The sequence below is a fragment of the Lipophrys pholis genome (genome assembly GCF_963383615.2).
Source record: "Lipophrys pholis genome assembly, chromosome: 2".
In the NCBI taxonomy this organism is placed as follows: Eukaryota; Metazoa; Chordata; class Actinopteri; order Blenniiformes; family Blenniidae; genus Lipophrys; species Lipophrys pholis.
The window spans coordinates 13732609-13749842 of NC_137636.1; the positions used below are offsets into that span (position 1 = coordinate 13732609).

At 40.1% G+C, this 17234-nt stretch overlaps 2 protein-coding genes across 4 annotated transcripts in view; one reads left to right on the forward strand and one right to left on the reverse strand.

Moving 5' to 3' along the window:
* Nucleotides 1-7694, reverse strand: part of sbf2 (SET binding factor 2) — a 100184-nt gene extending 92490 nt beyond the window's left edge. For both annotated transcript variants that reach the window (XM_080493379.1, XM_080493378.1), the window contains exon 1: nt 7541-7694. In XM_080493379.1, the coding sequence (XP_080349505.1) occupies nt 7541-7595 (55 nt within the window). In that variant the 5' untranslated portion in view covers nt 7596-7694. The remainder of the gene's footprint in view (nt 1-7540) is intronic.
* A 2872-nt stretch (nt 7695-10566) lies between these two features.
* Nucleotides 10567-13049, forward strand: adma (adrenomedullin a). Of its 2 annotated transcripts, XR_013936571.1 has the most exons (5): nt 10567-10694; nt 11304-11406; nt 11526-11651; nt 11798-12152; nt 12235-13043. XR_013936571.1 is itself a non-coding variant. In XM_080493494.1 (4 exons), exons 2-4 carry the CDS (start codon nt 11312-11314, stop codon nt 12099-12101), a joined length of 525 nt encoding a protein of 174 aa, XP_080349620.1. In that variant the 5' UTR covers nt 10567-10694; nt 11304-11311; the 3' UTR covers nt 12102-13049. The 2 variants fall into 2 exon arrangements, 1 of the variants encoding a protein (XP_080349620.1); XM_080493494.1 differs by having other exon boundaries at nt 11798-13049.
* The last annotated feature ends 4185 nt before the right edge of the window (nt 13050-17234 follow it).

The following is a 17234-nucleotide window of genomic DNA, read 5'->3' on the forward strand; positions in this document are numbered from 1 at the left end:
GTGACGGGCTTGTAGCGACTATTTGGGCTTTGTTGGACTTTATGCATCTAAAAGAAGGTAAACCCTCCAGAGAGTGCATCACACTATAGCAACATCACATTGAAACCACTCCACTGATTATGGAGCAGATCCGCATCTCTGAAGACTGTCATTAAAACGGCATTTTGCTCAATGTATAACTTAAACGCTCTAGAAGTGAGCTCCATTAAAGAAAATGTACGTTTTGGTAAGAGCATAGCCAATCCAGCTACAAGGGTGAAAATCAACAAATGAAGTGGTTGTTGTTTGATAGGGAGGATGTGTGTAGAGGTTCACATTTGTTGTTGGCAGAAATGTTTGTTTAGGAAGTCTTAAAGCCACCAACATTGCTGAATAAAGTTTTAAAAGACAACAAATGCAACTACAACTGAACAAATCTGTGACAATAAAGCCACAGTACTGAGGTCATGCCACCATTAAAATGTGGGGAGAAAGGGCAAAAACAGATTACAGCTGCACTACGATAATTTTCCCCATACACAGCACACTCCTCTTCACTTATGACCATAGATATGCAGCTCGGTTCCATTGAAAACAATAAATGAGATTAACTTTACCCTTCCACCCACTCGCGGCACTCATGTGGGTTTCCACTGTTCTAAGTTTTCACATAAACAAATCAATCTTCTTTTCAGCACCTGTGCTTTTACTCAGCTCATGAAATAACAAGCCATTGGGGCTACCTAAAATCATTGTGATTTCACAATCAATCATGACTCCACCAGTCAGCGGTTTGAAACTTTCTTCCACATTCCAGTGAGCCCCAGTCGAACTTGTTTGCGGTGGCAGGCAGTTCATCAAAGGCAAAAACAAAAAATTACAGGCTTTAAAACAATCAAACTGATGCACTTTGGTAGACGGCCACTGGTTACATCTATTCCATGTACTTCTTATGTGAAATCATTTCAGACCGATCTGAGTTGAGAGCATCGCCACAGAGTTCGTGCAAGTCGAATGTATCCGTTTCAAAAATATAGTAGTCATAGAGCCTTCATATGTCATCAGATTAAAGAAAATGTCATCTCGTTGTAGAGAAGATGACCTAATGTTGCTCCAGCTGTATCATACAAACCTTTTCAATCTGCCATGATGTATTTACATGATGGCTAAAAATGATTCCTCCCATGAACTTCAGTGTAATTTGCATGTCCACACTACTTGTATAACACCTTATCAACAGACTGTGACCAGGCAAACAGTAGCCAGTGGAGTTTCCCTGCATATCACTGCTGAACTCTTAACAGAGAGGAAGGAACTCCTCCATTGTGGTCGGACTGCCTCTCACCACAGAGTTTGAATCCAAGCGAAAAGCTGCCAAACGTGGAGCTCAAAGGAAAACAATCAATGCAGGAAAACTCGAGATGTAAAACAGAAGCAAAACATCTGCCATCTTGCTGAAAGAAACCGTAACAATGTGAACCCCTATGTTAAACACAAGCAGCCTGTTGGACCTGAAATAATATAAGGATTGACTTTCAGGATGCATGAAAGTCTCCTTTTTCTGATAAATTCCTGCAGCCATTTCAGAGCCATGGGACGAATATGAACAGGTCCAAGTGAAAGTCACTCTGGATCTCGTTAAATAGGAAAAGTCGAATGTGCATCAGCAAAGACTGCTCATTTAAAATGGTTCCTTACGTTACTTTATCAACGTTAAGTCATACAAATTAGCAATGGGAAGTAAAACTAACACACTGAAATGTGAAACCAGTGATCCAGATATTTGCAAGCACATGATTACCATCTGACGGACAAAAATATTGGTGACACAATGGGATAGTGGGTAACATCATCTCCAAGTACGATTATCCGGGGTTGATTTTGAGATATCTCATTGTGGAGTTTCCATGTTGTACCTGTGCCTGTAAGAGTGCTCTTCCGGTGTTCTCCCAGTACTTCTGCTTGCTCCCAAAATCCAAACACATTCATATATTTTGTTGTGGAAAATATAGGAAGACCAGCACATTCTGCCATAAATGACGACTTCTCAAGAGGCGAAGTATGTACTGCTTGAGAGTTTCACAACAAAATAGGCGAAGAGTTGGGTGATGCGTTTGCCATCACATAAAATTTTGCTTAAGATTATCCCGCGAGCGCAGAAGCGTCACCCATGTCAAAATGTGCCTATGTAAAAGAAAACAGACTTCACAACTTGACTGAACTTGAAGAGCTAATGAGTAAGAAAATCAACAACAACACATGGCAACACTTCCCAGACGTGGCACCTTGAAACATGAAATCAATTGTTGCAGCTGCTCAACACCAAGAGCAAGTGTACAAACGGCTGTCAGCCATCCCCTTAGCATTAATTAACACGTTGATAAGGTTGAAACTGATCAGAAGTTGATCGTTTTTTGGACTTTTGTTTATGCAACAAATTTCTGAGAAAGGCTGGGAGAATTTGTAAACATAAAAGGGTGTTTGGATGCAGTCTGAGAGTGAGATCTTGAGCAACATGTTGCTGTCTGGCCTGGGTTTCTGGTGTCTTTCCGCTGAAATTGAATAAATGAAGAGAATAAGCTCATTCTGTATATTGGCCATTAGAATATCCTGTTCCAGTTGGTGAAATTGGTACATGAAAAAAAAACTAAATAGTTTGTAACATACGTCCAACCTGTGCAGGAACAATGAAAACACTGTTTTCACGGTGAAGGGTTTGTCAGAATCCACCAGACGTGTGAATGTGCGTCAAACAGGACTTGAAACCAATAAAAAAGGATCTGGTGAATGAAACGATGAAGCCCGACTGGTGCAGACCAACACGAGCTTAAAAAACGACTTTATGGCCGAGAATAAAAGGCAACAAGTGGTCTAATGACGGAGTTCAGCAAACCAGTTAAAGGGGACATATCATGCTAAATCCACTTTTTTAGCCCTTAAATGCATTTTGTTGTATATTTAGAGTGTTTAGAAGTACAGAAAAGTTCAAAGTAGTCTCTTCAGGTGCTCCGTTGATATCTTTATATTCTGTTTTGGTCATATTTTGCGATCGGTTTCGATTTTTCTATTCTCTATTACGTTTTTTGAACAATGACGTCACAGTATTCTCAGCGGAACTGCCAAATTAGGACATCGACATTTCGAGCAATCCGCCATTTTTGTTTCTCGCTGCGATTTTGTAGTCCAACCGAAGTTACGAGAGGATAAGTGGAAATGTTCGGTTGTTGGATGTAGTAACCCACAAGCTTCGTTACACCGTCTCCCAGCATCAGAACCTTTTCGAAGTGCCTGGTTGAGTTTTATTTTTCACAGAAATGTACCCACATCTGTGGGTAAGGTCATTTTTGTGTGCGCGAATCACTTTAAGGACGACTGCTTCAGCAACCTCCGCCAGTATAAAGAAGGATTTGCCGAAAGACTTCGTCTGATTGAGCGGTCAGTTCCTTCTATCTATGGAGACGACGAACAGAGCACTTCGGTAAGCTGTATATAACGCTAAAAAGTGTGATGATAAGACGTCCCTGTCATTGTTTTGTTAGCATTAGCAGTTGCACCGTCTTCATATGTTAGCGCTGTGTGCTCGTTTTAGATTATAATGTAACTTCTGTGTTAAATAGTCGTTGTAATACAGGCAGTATTGTAGTAGTGGGCATGGATGGAGAAGTTAGTGTAAATATAGTAACACACCATTGCGTTACATCCATATGAAGACGTTGTTCTGTAGGTGCATCATCGTCATTTTCATCTCGCTCCGCCGGGTCCGACTCTGGCTCCAACATGTATGGCTGGATGGACAAATCTTCCGTTGTTGACATTTTGTTAATAATGTGTGAATATAAAGTTTCTGCGCCGCTAGATAATTGTATCTGTTCTATCAAACTACAAAGATGGCCGAACAGGGTGACGTTGAACCGAGTGTCACCTCTGCAACCTGGAGAGGAGGAGGGGTATGAAGTGTGTCATTTGCATTTGAAGAGACCGCCCCAAAACGAGTTGCTCTCAGAAGCGCATCAGAAAAGGGGTTGAAAAGGGGCCTGTGGAGCTATAATAATGAGGAATTCAGACCCAAGCATTGCAGTTTCGCGTTGTATAGACCACAACTGTATGATTTATATGTAAAAAGGAAGGATTTAAAAGCATGATATGTCTCCTTTAAGGGAGACAATCATTAAAACAAACCCCAGCAGCTTTATCATTGGCTGTTTCCATAGTAATTCAAACAGGTCAAAATAAGTGCAAACAAATGGCAGTCAAAAACATGGAGCCCCAGAAGCACCCATGCTAATTTCTGTTTTGTTTTGTTTTTTTAAAGAGTAAAATATGGTGGGGGTTTTTTCCGCCAGTACACATTGTTGTAGAGGTGCCAAAATATCCAGCAGAAAAACAAAGACTCTCTGGGAAAGTTGCAACAGACAGTCTGTTTGTGAAAGTTTGAGCGGGTGAAAGTGAAATTGACTTGTTTTTACAACTGAAGTAATGCTTCAACGAGATGTATGACCAGAACGCCAAAGTTGAAAATTAGACCACAAATAAAGCTTTCATACTTGCATCTCAATGGTGATGTACTCATTGAGTGACACGTTGCAGATTTATGCAGCCCGAAGATGTCGGCAGATGGAAATATTTTGCTCCTCTAAGTTTTTTTTGATCTTTTTATTTTGCAGGAACATGCTTTGTTACATAAGTCATTCCCAGAGTCCAGACTTCAGACCAGATAATCCAGACCGTAAAAGTCACACAGAGTAAAAAAAATTGGGCACGGCGTCTGTGAAATATGTTCCAAACGCATTTTGATTCAATAAGGAGTGCTGATATTCATCCAATGAACTGCTTGGGAGAAGCAGCTGGGCAAATTCCTCTTTTCTACTTGGCAAAGTGAAATTCATTGTGAGCGGCACGCCAGACCGTATAGGAATGCTCGCCAGGAAAGAAGAACAGGGATCGTACTGCAAAAGGCATACACAGAATACATCCAACAGAAACTACATTTTCACATTCCAACATTATGCATGAAAATCAATCCAACATTTGTGGCTCGTTGCATTGCCCCCCAGGGAGGCTGGTCAGATTTCTAATAGAGGAATTGCACCATAAGGTCATGTTCCTTCATGTCATACCGGCCCACTGCTCACATATGTGAAGCTACTAAACGATGAACAGTGCACCAATATCATGTTTAACCATCAACTATAAACTATCAGAAGTTGCCTTATTTCCAGGTTGTTAATCATTTCAGTCTGGTGCACCTAGTGGAAGGTCTGACCCATTGGATATGTGACTTTCCATAAATTATTCTAAATAGGTCACAAAGAAAATATAACAAACGTCTCTCCTGAAGAAATATAATCTGGATGTATAATTATTCCCAAGAGACAAAGGAAGGAGTGAAGTAATGTTAAATCAATGAAAGTGGGTCATGCATTTTGAAGGAGACATTCCTGATAGAAAAAGAATCAACAATCTGTCAGTCTATCTATAATAGATGGTCGGATAGTTCAAACTTCATTGTATTATAACTTCAATCCACGTTAATACTCGCCGTCATCACTAAGAACACCATACCGCGATAATTTATCACACTTAATCGAGAAATGTCTTCTTTTTATTGCAAGGCTCTGCATTCAAATCGGACAATGGCACTATCGTTTCCAGATTTCAGATCACTAATTCAGAATTCACGGGGGTTAAATCAGCCGTTACTGAGCGACTGTAATTTACTACAAACTGGAACCGAGCCTATTCCTAAACAGATTGCATGCTTAATGTTGTTTCCAACAGATCCATCCCGTAATCTAACGATGAGAAGCGGGTCAAGCCAAGGGAGCGAAAGCCAGCAGGGCACAGAAGGTATGCCTGGTGACGACCCGTGAACAGATTCCTGCTTTGAATTAATGAGCAGTGTGGACTGGAGAAATCTGTTGTCTAGACGACCTACTGTACATTGTTGTGCCTTCGATGAACTGAGACAATGCTCTGTATGAGGACATAAGAATTATTTTACAATACCTGTTTTAACATTTTTCAAAACTTGAAAGAATTTTTTTCATTACATCAAACTTTAGCCAGGCTGCAGCCCAAACCTACAACTGAGATGCTGCATTAAACGCAACAAAGCAAAATTAAATCTGACAATATAAGTTCCTCCGGATCTGAGCATCCGTTGTATCCCCCAGAGAGGCTTACATGTAGATAAAATTGTCAGAACATCCCAATTCAACCATAATCTGGGATTGCAAGCTTTAATTTCTTGGTCTCTCTACAATCAACATCAGCATCAGCAGCCAGCAGAGGGGGCGAAAAAAAAAGAAGAACTAAGCTTGTGGTTATCGCGTCTTCTTGTGGTAAGACGCTCTGAATGTGAATCTATTTAGACTTTCCTGGGGCCCGCCAGGAACATTTTATCCCTGAAGCACAAAATATTCATTAATCAGTTTGGTGATGAGATGCACAGAGCTGATGGACAACACTGTTTACCTATTGTGCATCATACACTATGGCGACTAAGAGGATTCAGCTGGTTTGGCTCTTCGTTAACACACATGGTGCTGGATGGATGCCACAATAAGAGGCTCGGGGGACTTTTATTTGTCCCCTTGCAGCAGATAAGCCAAATAGGTTTTACTGCTTCCAGGCTTCTTAGTCGGCCGCATACTCAAAAGGATGCTGAAAACCGCAGACTTAAAGTGAACTGATGAGGTCTGACTGCTTTAAAAAGTGAGACCCTGGAGCCCATTGCAATGGCAACTAAAAAAAATAAAATAAAAAATGTTTTCTCCAACTTATCTATAAATGCTTGGATATGTGTGCAAAGCGGTTTCCTGCCTCGGAAGAAAAGAATTTGAGGCTGGATCCGAGGCACAACATGTCAGTGAGCAGTTTCCTGTCCCCACACAGCCCAGCAGCAGAGGAGCCGAGACAGAGGCGCACAGCTGGATGACGTTACGCCCATCACGAAGAGGTCCAGCGCTCTTCCGACACAAATAAATACAACTCTATAAAGTGTGCCTGCAAAGTGCAAAAATAGATCCAAAACAAGAGCCCGTGGGACCGTGAATTACAAGACCCCAGTTGTCAAACATTCAGCGACAAGAAAAGAAGAAAGAAAAAAAAACATGGTTGTTTTCACCCAAAACCAATTTTAACCGAGTTTAGAGTCAGCACGCAAATATGACAAAAGGAGGAGCGAGGATTGGTGTTAATTGACTAAACGAGAGCAGCGTTCAACAGGAGCCCCATCAACAGGGACAGGATGTGACAGATTTTTAACCCATCAAAACTGACAATTTAATTGAAGACGAGGCGCGTCGTCCGTAAACAACGCGCCGGCGAGCCGCGCGCCAGCCGCGTGCCTTCTCTGGAAACACGAGTCCGCGAGGAGATAATCAGGCATCTGGTCGGTTTATGGGGGCGAAAAAGAAAGTGTTTCCAGGCTCGCCAGCAGGTTAGCCGCGTGGCTAACGTGGAGCTAACGCTATCCTAGCACCAACATCATCACACAGACTGACGGCCTGGACGCAAACCTTTCTGCTCCGATCTGTGAGCCGCCGTGCGCCCAACTTACCGGCTTTCTCCTGATCGTATCCCACGACAATAAAATAGTCAGCCAATCTAGCCATGTTTGCTGCTTTTCCCGAGATATACCAACACAATTCAGCATTTTTCCTTCTTCCAAAGCACAGCCATGTTTGACAGAAGGAGTGTCACTGCGCGTGCGTGCAGGAGCGGGATCCGTCCATGGGCGTGGGCCCTCCAGTTTACAAATAAAGCACTGTGTCCCAACAAGAGCCTCTTTTTGGCCCAAAAGCACAGGACCCTTTTTATATCGCGGGCAGACACATCATGAAAAGAACAGTCTATGTTAGTTTAACTGTGAGAAACTATGGGAAACCTGTTATAAGATGTGATTTCAGCCTTAAATTTCCCTGAACTTGTTGGCCACACATGACAAAGATCACAGAGAAACAACAAATTAATGTCAGAAAAATAAACACACAGGAAATAAGTGTATTTGTGATATGTGTCTATCTTACAGTCGATCAGTTAGAGATTTGAACATAGTGTTATCAAAGTCGTGCCTGCTGTTGCCTCTTTGATAGGAAAAGTGTATTTATTTTTTTTTTTCTCAACAATACCTCTCATTTTTTTATTGAAAATGTCTTAATATACTTGTGGTTGTATGTGCACTGTGGGAATAATCTGTCGTCAATGAAAATACTGAAAATATTCAAGCGTAAAAGGCTGTCACGGGGTTATAGCACGTGGAGATCAGTCCTCAGGCTCATATCTGGGAGACAGGCAAACAAGCTGTCGACAATAGCAGGAACACACCGAAGGATTTCCTCTGTACTTTCTCTCCCTCTTCATCAGGGTTTTCAATGTTTTTTCTAATTTCCCAGTTATTAGGTTCGTTTGCTCGTAAAAGAAATACAAAGAGTTGAACCCATGCCAACATAGGAAGACACACACCATGCATTTGTATATTGTGTTTCTCACAAGGATGTTGAGAAAGTCATGGGACCTTTACTACCAGGCATTTATAAGTTCATCATGCTATGGTTATGAATCATCTCACAAATTTGTGCCTTTGGGGATCCCTTTCGGGAGCCTGTTTTTTCTGGCAGTTGTGATATGGTTTCCTGACATTTGTACCTGCTCGTAACATAAATTATACGGTAAAACTGTCAGTCATGTTGCTACAGCGACTTCACAGAGGACAAACAGAGGATTTCTATATAAGGACTGAAACTGCAACAGCAGAAATTTGTTGTCTTTATTGCACCATCTCTTGTTGTTAGCCCTGGTGCTTGGATTACTTGTCCACTGGAGGCAATTATCATTACAAACTGCTTACAAAACTTTTGCTGGTTTACTGCACATGTGTTTACCATTTATATATTTTTTTTAGATTGAAATATGACTCTACAGCTGGAATTAGGTTGCATAATGTAGACACAAATCTAATAATCATAGGATATGGCTAAAAGGACACTAATATGCCACAGTGGAATGTAAACAGTAATGAATGACTAAAAAACTATCTTGTAACAACCAAAGGGACCCTGTTTCCTATGTTACTTGAAACTGAAACAAACATCAGAATGGAAAGCATCATTTATACCACCTTACAAGCTTTCACCAAAACTGGAATTCCTTTGATGATAAGAGAATTGTGTTTTGTTCCTGCCAGTATTTACAGCATTGTGTTAATTTTCCAGAATCCACACACTCAGTGTTTATGAGCAATACGTTACAACAACAAAAAGACAGTTAAAGTCATTCTTAGGCTGTGTGTCAGTGACACGAAGACTGTAATAAATGAAAGCTGATTATTTCTAATGCTATTATTTTTTTTAAACACTGTTCCAGTCATTTGTTTAGTTTTTTTTAACATGTGCTCATATAAAAAGTGGTACATACGTGTCTAGATTGACATGGTTGAAACTGTTGTTTCAGTGCAGAACAGGTTAAAACATTTCACTGCACATTATACCATGAAGAATTGTTCTGTGTGATGAATAAAGGACTTGACTTGACTTGGTGTGATATATTGGGAAACACACATGGGCAGACTTAATGGCTAGACCGACCATCCTTTAAAAGCTTTGTGAGTTCATTCCAAAGTTGAAAACGTGAAGTCAGTATACTTATACATTAAAAGAGCAACAAATTGACAGATTTATTTTTAAAATGTCTCAGTCAATATTGTTTGTACGTCATGGATTGTTGCTCAAGTTCATTTTCTGACAGAGGATAATTGTAAAATTCCATTTCACATTCATTCCAATATGAAAATAAATGACATGGTAGGTCCAGGGTCAAATATTTGCTTTGTACAAACAAATACATTGAGCATATTGTGTTTACAGTTGGGCATACTTACTTATCAGTCAGTTACTCAATGCTTGTCTCATTCCACATCTCCGATTCATCATCCAGTTCATTTTCAAGCTGACATGGAACTTCACTGTGACGGGGAGTGCCCTGGAAAGCCGACTGTGGAGACATTCTTCAAATTTTATTTCATACAATTACCCAGGTTGACTAAAAGAAGAATATGACTAACTGCCACTGAAGATCGAATACTAAAAGATGAATGGTGTCTTTTGTGATTATTTAGATTTCTACCACGCCTACAGAAAGGACTCAGCTCAAATGAACGTATCATCTTCTTAGTGAGAGTGCGTTTGACTTATGAAAGTGTTGACTATATACTTGTTTCTATTATAAATACACCGATAAACGTGAATTTTTGAGGATAAATCTTATTTTATATATATATATATATATATATATATATATATATATATATATATATATATATATTTATTTTTTATTTTTTTTAAAGTTGATGTAATGGTAGTGATAGTACTACTAGCTTTGATGAAGAAATTATTTTAATTCCAAAACTTTGCTTGAACAATCACTTTAGAATTTCCTTTCTTGATCATTTGACTTGTTGCACTACATGAGCAATAGCGCAGCAGTGTTGCACTGGTTGGGGTGGGGGAAAAGGATGAGAGACTGTGTGTGTCAGTCAATGAGTCCCTCCCACCTCCAGTATAAAGGCTCCCTGTCCGATGTGTAGGAACTATTAGCAGGGTGACACAGCTGCCTCACAGAACCAGTGGCAATTTCAAGAAACCAGTGGAGTACTCTTTACAGCTGATTCAACAAGAGGAACACACGTTTTCTAAGGGATTGTGAGAGAACAATAGGTATGTGCAATTTCCTTTTAAAAGCACATGGCTGTGATTTGCTTTGCTCATGGCTGATGGATTTATCCTTGCTTTTTTGAGGTCAGGGCACGAGTGTAGAGAGAAGGACAGGTTATCTGTGTGGTTATATAAGCAGTTCAGCTCTTACCTTGTGCGTCTGTGAAAGAACTGGTGTGATGCATCTAACAAAAGCAACACATCAGATACTGCTTGTTTGTTGCAGGTAGCATTGCTAAGTTGTATTCTAGGAAATCAGGGAACTGAATTGAGAAACATTTTAGTTTTTTGTTTGACATGTGAGCTGAGCTTATTTTGGACCCCTCATTGGTAGACTCTGTCCTTCACATTGCTGGCCAGGGGTCCAAAGCATGGTTGAAGGTTTACTTAACCGTGGAAAATCTGACCTTAGCTTAACTTTTTAAATAAATGAATAATATGTGCAAATGACTTGGCTTTTGTACTCTTGTGTAAAGCACAAGTGTGACACTCATAGGATTACAGTATGCACGAGTTTTACATGCAAAGAGGGACTGTAGAATGTTCTTGTGGTTAAATATTACTTTTGAGCTCAAATGACTAACTGTCAAATGTTTTCTCTGCTCTTCTCAGGAGTCAAAATGAAGATGCTGTTCCATTCTTTCCTCTATTGCTGCATCCTGGCAACAGTAGCACACTGTGTGGAACTGGAAGTAAATCCCCAGTTGAAAAAAAGGTGAGTTAAGTGGGTAATTAATTTAATAATCATTTAACAGCCTGTTGAGTCTGTCTCAGCGGTTGCCTGTCTCTTGAATTATCTGCCCGAGATTAATGGACCTTTTTTCTTCCTCCTAGGCTCAGCATATGGCTCGGGAGCAGATTGAGACGGGATCTTGACAGTGTATCAGTAGAGAAGACTGCAGAGTCTGAGCAGTTTGTCAGACCAGAGGACATCAGGGATACTTTGCTGCCACATTCCAGGTAAGACATTATTCATGCAACATTCTGATTTTCAGTCTCTATTGTTATAATAAGGCTTTTATCATTTCACAAGAAGCGCAAATTTATCTTTTAGTAATTCAAAAATGAGCAGTCTGAATTAATGTCTCCTTTTGTTTGTCCTTCAGCACTGACATCAATATCCGAACCAAGAGGTCAAAAAATTCAGGCAACCAGTCAAGACGGCAAGGCTGTTCACTGGGCACCTGCACTGTGCACGACCTGGCACACCGTCTGCATCAGCTCAATAACAAGTTTAAGGAAGGGATCGCCCCTGTTGCCAAGATCAGCCCGCAGGGATACGGACGGAGGCGTCGGTCTCTCCCAGAGCGCAGAGTCACACTGAGGTTAGAGCAGGGCAGGCTGAGGCCCGCGTGGAGCACGACTGACTCGCAAGTTCACAAGCTTGAGGCTCTCCTCAGACGGACATGAGCGGGACGTTGCGAGAAGAGCTGGGAACAAAAGCAAGGGGAGTAACTCAGAGTTAGTGTCATCTCTGCTCTGTTCTGAAATTCTTGAAATGCCTCAGACTCCTGCCAAGTACTCTCCACCTCATTTGTTCCAGGATTGGGGACAGTCAGAGCAAGTCTCGGAAACTGGCGGCGCCTGGGCAAGGTGGAGGCTGCAAACAAACTGCAGCGGGCTTACAGACACTGGATGGCACGGCGTGGCGCAAAACTGCAGGTGCTGCTCGCTGCTCGGCAGAGAGAAAAGACGAGTGCTAATACTTGGCAATGTGGAAACATCCTCTGGTGTGAAGAGGGAACTTTCTTCTAACATTCTTGGACTTTACACAGTTACTCCTCAAGACCAGGACTTTGATAAGTGCTATCCTCTGAGGATTATACACCACGTTCCATTAAACTGTCAGTACTTGTCTGCACTTTTCCATTTGGACTTTATGTCAAATGAATCATCAGGAAAACACATCTTCATCACAATGCCAAACAGGAAGATAGGCTACAGAGCTCCGAAGCTCTCCGTTTGTATTAAGTTTTGGACACTGTATAAGGGAAAATGCCTTTAATTCTGTGAGAAATGTGCCAATCCGCAATGGATTGAATTATACTTGAAAATGTTATTGTTTGTACAAAAACATGTGCAATCTATATTTTTTTTTTATTGCAGGTATATGTATATATGAGTTCTTTTATTTAAATATTATATAGAAGTTACATTAAAATACTTATTCAGATAGAGCTATTTTTGTACAGGAAGAAATATATATGGATATTGTAGCGATTTGTCATTATTCTTTTACAAACTGTGGTCATAAGGTATCTGTTTTATAGTTATATATTATATATTTGTAAATGGTTCTATTTTATTTGTGTTGAAGCAATAACAATGTCATTCAATAAACATTTTGCATACAAAATCAACTCCTTTTTCAGATTCTCTTTACTCTTGCAAAATGAAAGTGCCTCTGTTGTCTGGGACACATTGCTGCAACAAGACACGGAGCACCTGGTCTCTGTTAAGTGATTACAGGTTCTCATTAGAGCTCCGCTCCTCTCACTAAATTTCCCATCTCAAGACCCCCCCCAACCCTTTAGAAATACAGTGCAGACAGGGTGCCAGGCGCATTCCTGCGAGGTTCAGCTCATATTTGTTGGCTCACTCCACATCACAGAGCAGCCCTAAAGCCACCAGAAGAGGCTGAAGCATTAGCTCCATCTGTATTCAATGGGAGAGAGTCGAGGACACAATGACGCTGATGCCAGGGGTTCCGGTTAAACATTTCTATGAGAGCATCCCAGCATCTGCTCCAAGAACGCACTCATCAAGACTTTCACATGCAAGCTCACTCAACGATGAACAGGGCCAAGATAGTGCGCTTCTCTTCACTTAACATATTTACCACCTCTTGGACTTATTTTGAGACCGAATTCAAAGTAGAACAATCACTTTATCAAATATGCATTACATATACTATCAAAGAGTTTAAAAGAAGGTATTTCCTGAATGGCACAAAGCCAGATAAATTAATTCAACGTTATACATTAATAAACAGTTTTTGGCATCCACTTGGATCTTTTGTGCGCAGTCGCTTCATATTCATGTTTACAAAACTAAATAACAGATAAGTAAATGCGGCAGGTACAGTGTACAAGAAACATTTTACCTGTGAGTCTTTTGTTTTTCTTTTTTCCGGAAGACATGATCAATCCAGAGACAATTAGCAACAGTAGCTGGTACTACAAAAATGAGCCGGGGGTTATTTCTGCCTTTGCATTTGTTTAATTCCCCAGAAATTCCAATTACAGCTGTCAAATTTTCGAATTGTGAGCAGGTTTCACAGAACCAGGGCGTCAAATTATATGTCCTCTATTGCCATCTAGAGAGGTGAGATGGGTAAAACCACTACATTTTCAGTTTGACTTGCTCAAGCTATGAATTTGTCTTATCACTAAACATAGGTACATACTGTGTATCTTATTCATCGGAGGCTGAAAATATGATGAACTGAATTCTGTCAATCTGTTTCTAAGCTGTTGTCACAAAATGTACATACTCTGAACAGACTTTAATAACTAATATTTGCTATGATTCCATACAGTAGGTTGCAGAGGTCTATGTGAGTAAAGACAGTTAACGAGACACTACCAGACAGTCATTTTACTGGTGAGCTTGTGTTTGAATGTCATTTGTTTATTGATTCGTCTATTTATTTATATTTGCTTGCAGAAAGGAATCTTGAATAAAAAATATGCCAACACTCTTACTTTTCTGTCACACAAAAGATGAGCTTGGTGGGGGCTCCATTATTTAATTATACATTTATATGTATAGTGATAAGGAACATTGAGCTCTATAATATACATCACTATAGATTAATTACAAAAGGCCTATACCACAAAATTAGAAAGTAATAGCGGTAATTATAAAATGCTGCTTCAAAACTAAACAAAGTAAAATATGCCATCTAGTGGCTGAATATTTTATAATCATTCCAACGTTAAAAACATTGACATGACTGATCTGGTAACAGCACATGCATTCCGTTTCTCTTCTCAATGAATTCCCCCTAAGAATAGCATGAATGGATCTACGCAGTGTACTCTAACTATGTGACAGTGTCATTCCCACGGTAAGCCAATCAGCCGATGACGCCAGCGACATGGTGATAGCATCAACAAACCCACCAGTGTAGGTCAACTGGGAAGCAATAATACCCACTTTCAGGACTTAGAGTACGCTAAGCTTAAAGTGTTTTATAGTTTTACACTTCCATGTCCAGACAGCCAACAAATGTATTATTTTAGGACATGCTGTTTCATACCATATGATCTGTAAATCTGCTGGAAATGAACTGAGGGTTTGGTTAATTATATCTTTATCCATCTACAGTGTTACTTGCATTAGTTATTATTATAAGAAGTGGAAAGAAGAGCAGAACACAGCAATGGGCAGATGACAGAAAATACTAATTTGGACAATACAGAAGTCAATCAAAATGATATGAGTCCAGCACTTGGAGTCAGTCCTCTAAAGCCAACACTAAAAGTACCCTGATAACCTGAGCTGAGAGGATTAGCCCTGTAATCTCAAACACTGTCAGGCTAAATCAGGGACTGTGGGACACCTGCTGCTTGAGGCCACACTAGTACATCTGAGTCCTCTCAGCTGATGTGAAGAGCTAAGTGGTACTGCTGCTGTAATGCGAGAGAGCTAAATCTGTTCGGCAAGGGTGTGAGATAAAGAACAAAAATCAACCTGTGAGACTCAAACCAGACATTGATGAGGTTTTAGCTTCTGTGTAACATATTCAGAATACATACAGGTTTAAAGATAACTACTCCTCACATGTAGTAAATTGCTGAAGTCGCTACAAGTAAATGCACTGCTATATCTTAGTTGAGGAATTCAACCAATGGAAACACAAGTTAGTGAACACATTACGAGCTTTGGGGGCAAACTCTTAGTGTGTGTTCATCTAAATAAAATACTATTTTACCTTGTTTCCTTTCTCGCTGTTTGCTCGACACGACTCCGGAAAATATCCGACCAAGGAATACAGCAGCCAAAAGAGTTCATGGTTGGTCTGGTATGAAAAAATACACGACTGGTGCTTTACAACCTGACTGAACATAGAGCTATCATCTGGGGTTTTCAGTTGGAAAAATACTGTGAAAAAATTCTTATCAGCTGGTTGTGGAAGATTTCATGTAGTTATGAAACTGTGGTACTCAAACAATTTTAGTATCTGATTGGATGCTTTGGGAGATGAAATGCAATAAAGAACCTTGAAGGAAGAATTCCACTGCTTTTCTTGAGGAATGTCTTTCTTTCTTTCTTTCTTTCTTTCTTTCTTTCTTTCTTTCTTTCTTTCTTTCTTTCTTTCTTTCTTCCCACGATTCTCAAATCAATCCCAGCTCACAGTCGATGCAGGCAGGGTCACCTTGAAGAGGTTGCCAGGCCATCACAGGGCAAACACAGAGAGACAGTCACACAAACTCAAAATCACATTTAATGGTAATTTAGAATCACAAACAATTCTGTTTTTCTGGACTGTGGGCTCACAGGACCGGCCGTCATTCAACCTATGAGGTCAGAGGGCTAACCACTACATCACTGTGCAGCCCTGTTTTTCATTGTTTAACTGTTTTATTGTTTATCTGTGCATTATCGGCCCATTTTAAATAGTTCATGATTTTGTATGGCAACTATGCTGGCCAGGTCTCCCTTGTAAAGAGATATTTAATCTCAATACCACTTGCAGGTTAATAACAAAGGTAAAGAAAATACGATAAAATAAATATCGTTAATCCTTTTAGAATATGCTGAGTTATTTTTGCATAAAATTCCTGGATAGAAAGTAGGAAATTATTTGCTGTATGGAAAGTGTCTGCTGGCAATATAGTAACTAAATGAAAAAAAGTTACTACTTTTAAAACCTGGACAATACTCATAAGTCTGATAATGGGCATAGTTACCACTAAATTCACTCACTGAGGAAGCTGTGCAAAGAAAGCAGACATCAGGGTGTGATTTCATCTGTACCTCTTGTTCTATGTGGCAATGAAGGGGTTAAGGATGGAGTGGTGTTTGCTGCAGGGTGGTGGATGAGATATCAAATACTCACTCCATAACAAGAGCACAGCATGACTTCGATGTTTCTCTGAGAGAACTTGAGGACAGTTTTTCACATTTCTGAGGCAGCAGAGCCCAAGGAGGTGAGTAGACTTATTTGATGTATGATTTTTGAACTCGTCTGACGATGATGATGATGATGATGATGATGATGATGATGATGATGATGATGATGAGGATGAGGATGATGATGATGAGGATGTTATAAAGCATCATATATACCTATCCTGCTATGCATTCAAATGTCAAATACATTTTTCTTGTTGTGAATATTGATTCACTGTATGCATGTAACTGGTAAGTATTTGGTGTCTATCAATATCCAAAAATACTCATTAGTCTAGTTCAAACTGACTTAAAAATGGTGCATAAAATAGATATGAAAGAATAGGCCACACTGAATAGAAGGGTGAGGGCACTCCCTTCAGTTTTTCTAACACTTCTCCAGGCCCGGACCATCGTGAAAGATGA

Bases quoted from the DNA above. Each gene is read 5' to 3' on its own strand.
- adma (XM_080493494.1), top strand. From the start codon at position 11,312: ATGAAGATGCTGTTCCATTCTTTCCTCTATTGCTGCATCCTGGCAACA. The intron at 11,407-11,525 runs GTGAGTTAAGTG...TCTTCCTCCTAG, and splicing joins AATCCCCAGTTGAAAAAAAG to GCTCAGCATATGGCTCGGGA. The intron at 11,652-11,797 runs GTAAGACATTAT...TTTGTCCTTCAG, and splicing joins ACTTTGCTGCCACATTCCAG to CACTGACATCAATATCCGAA.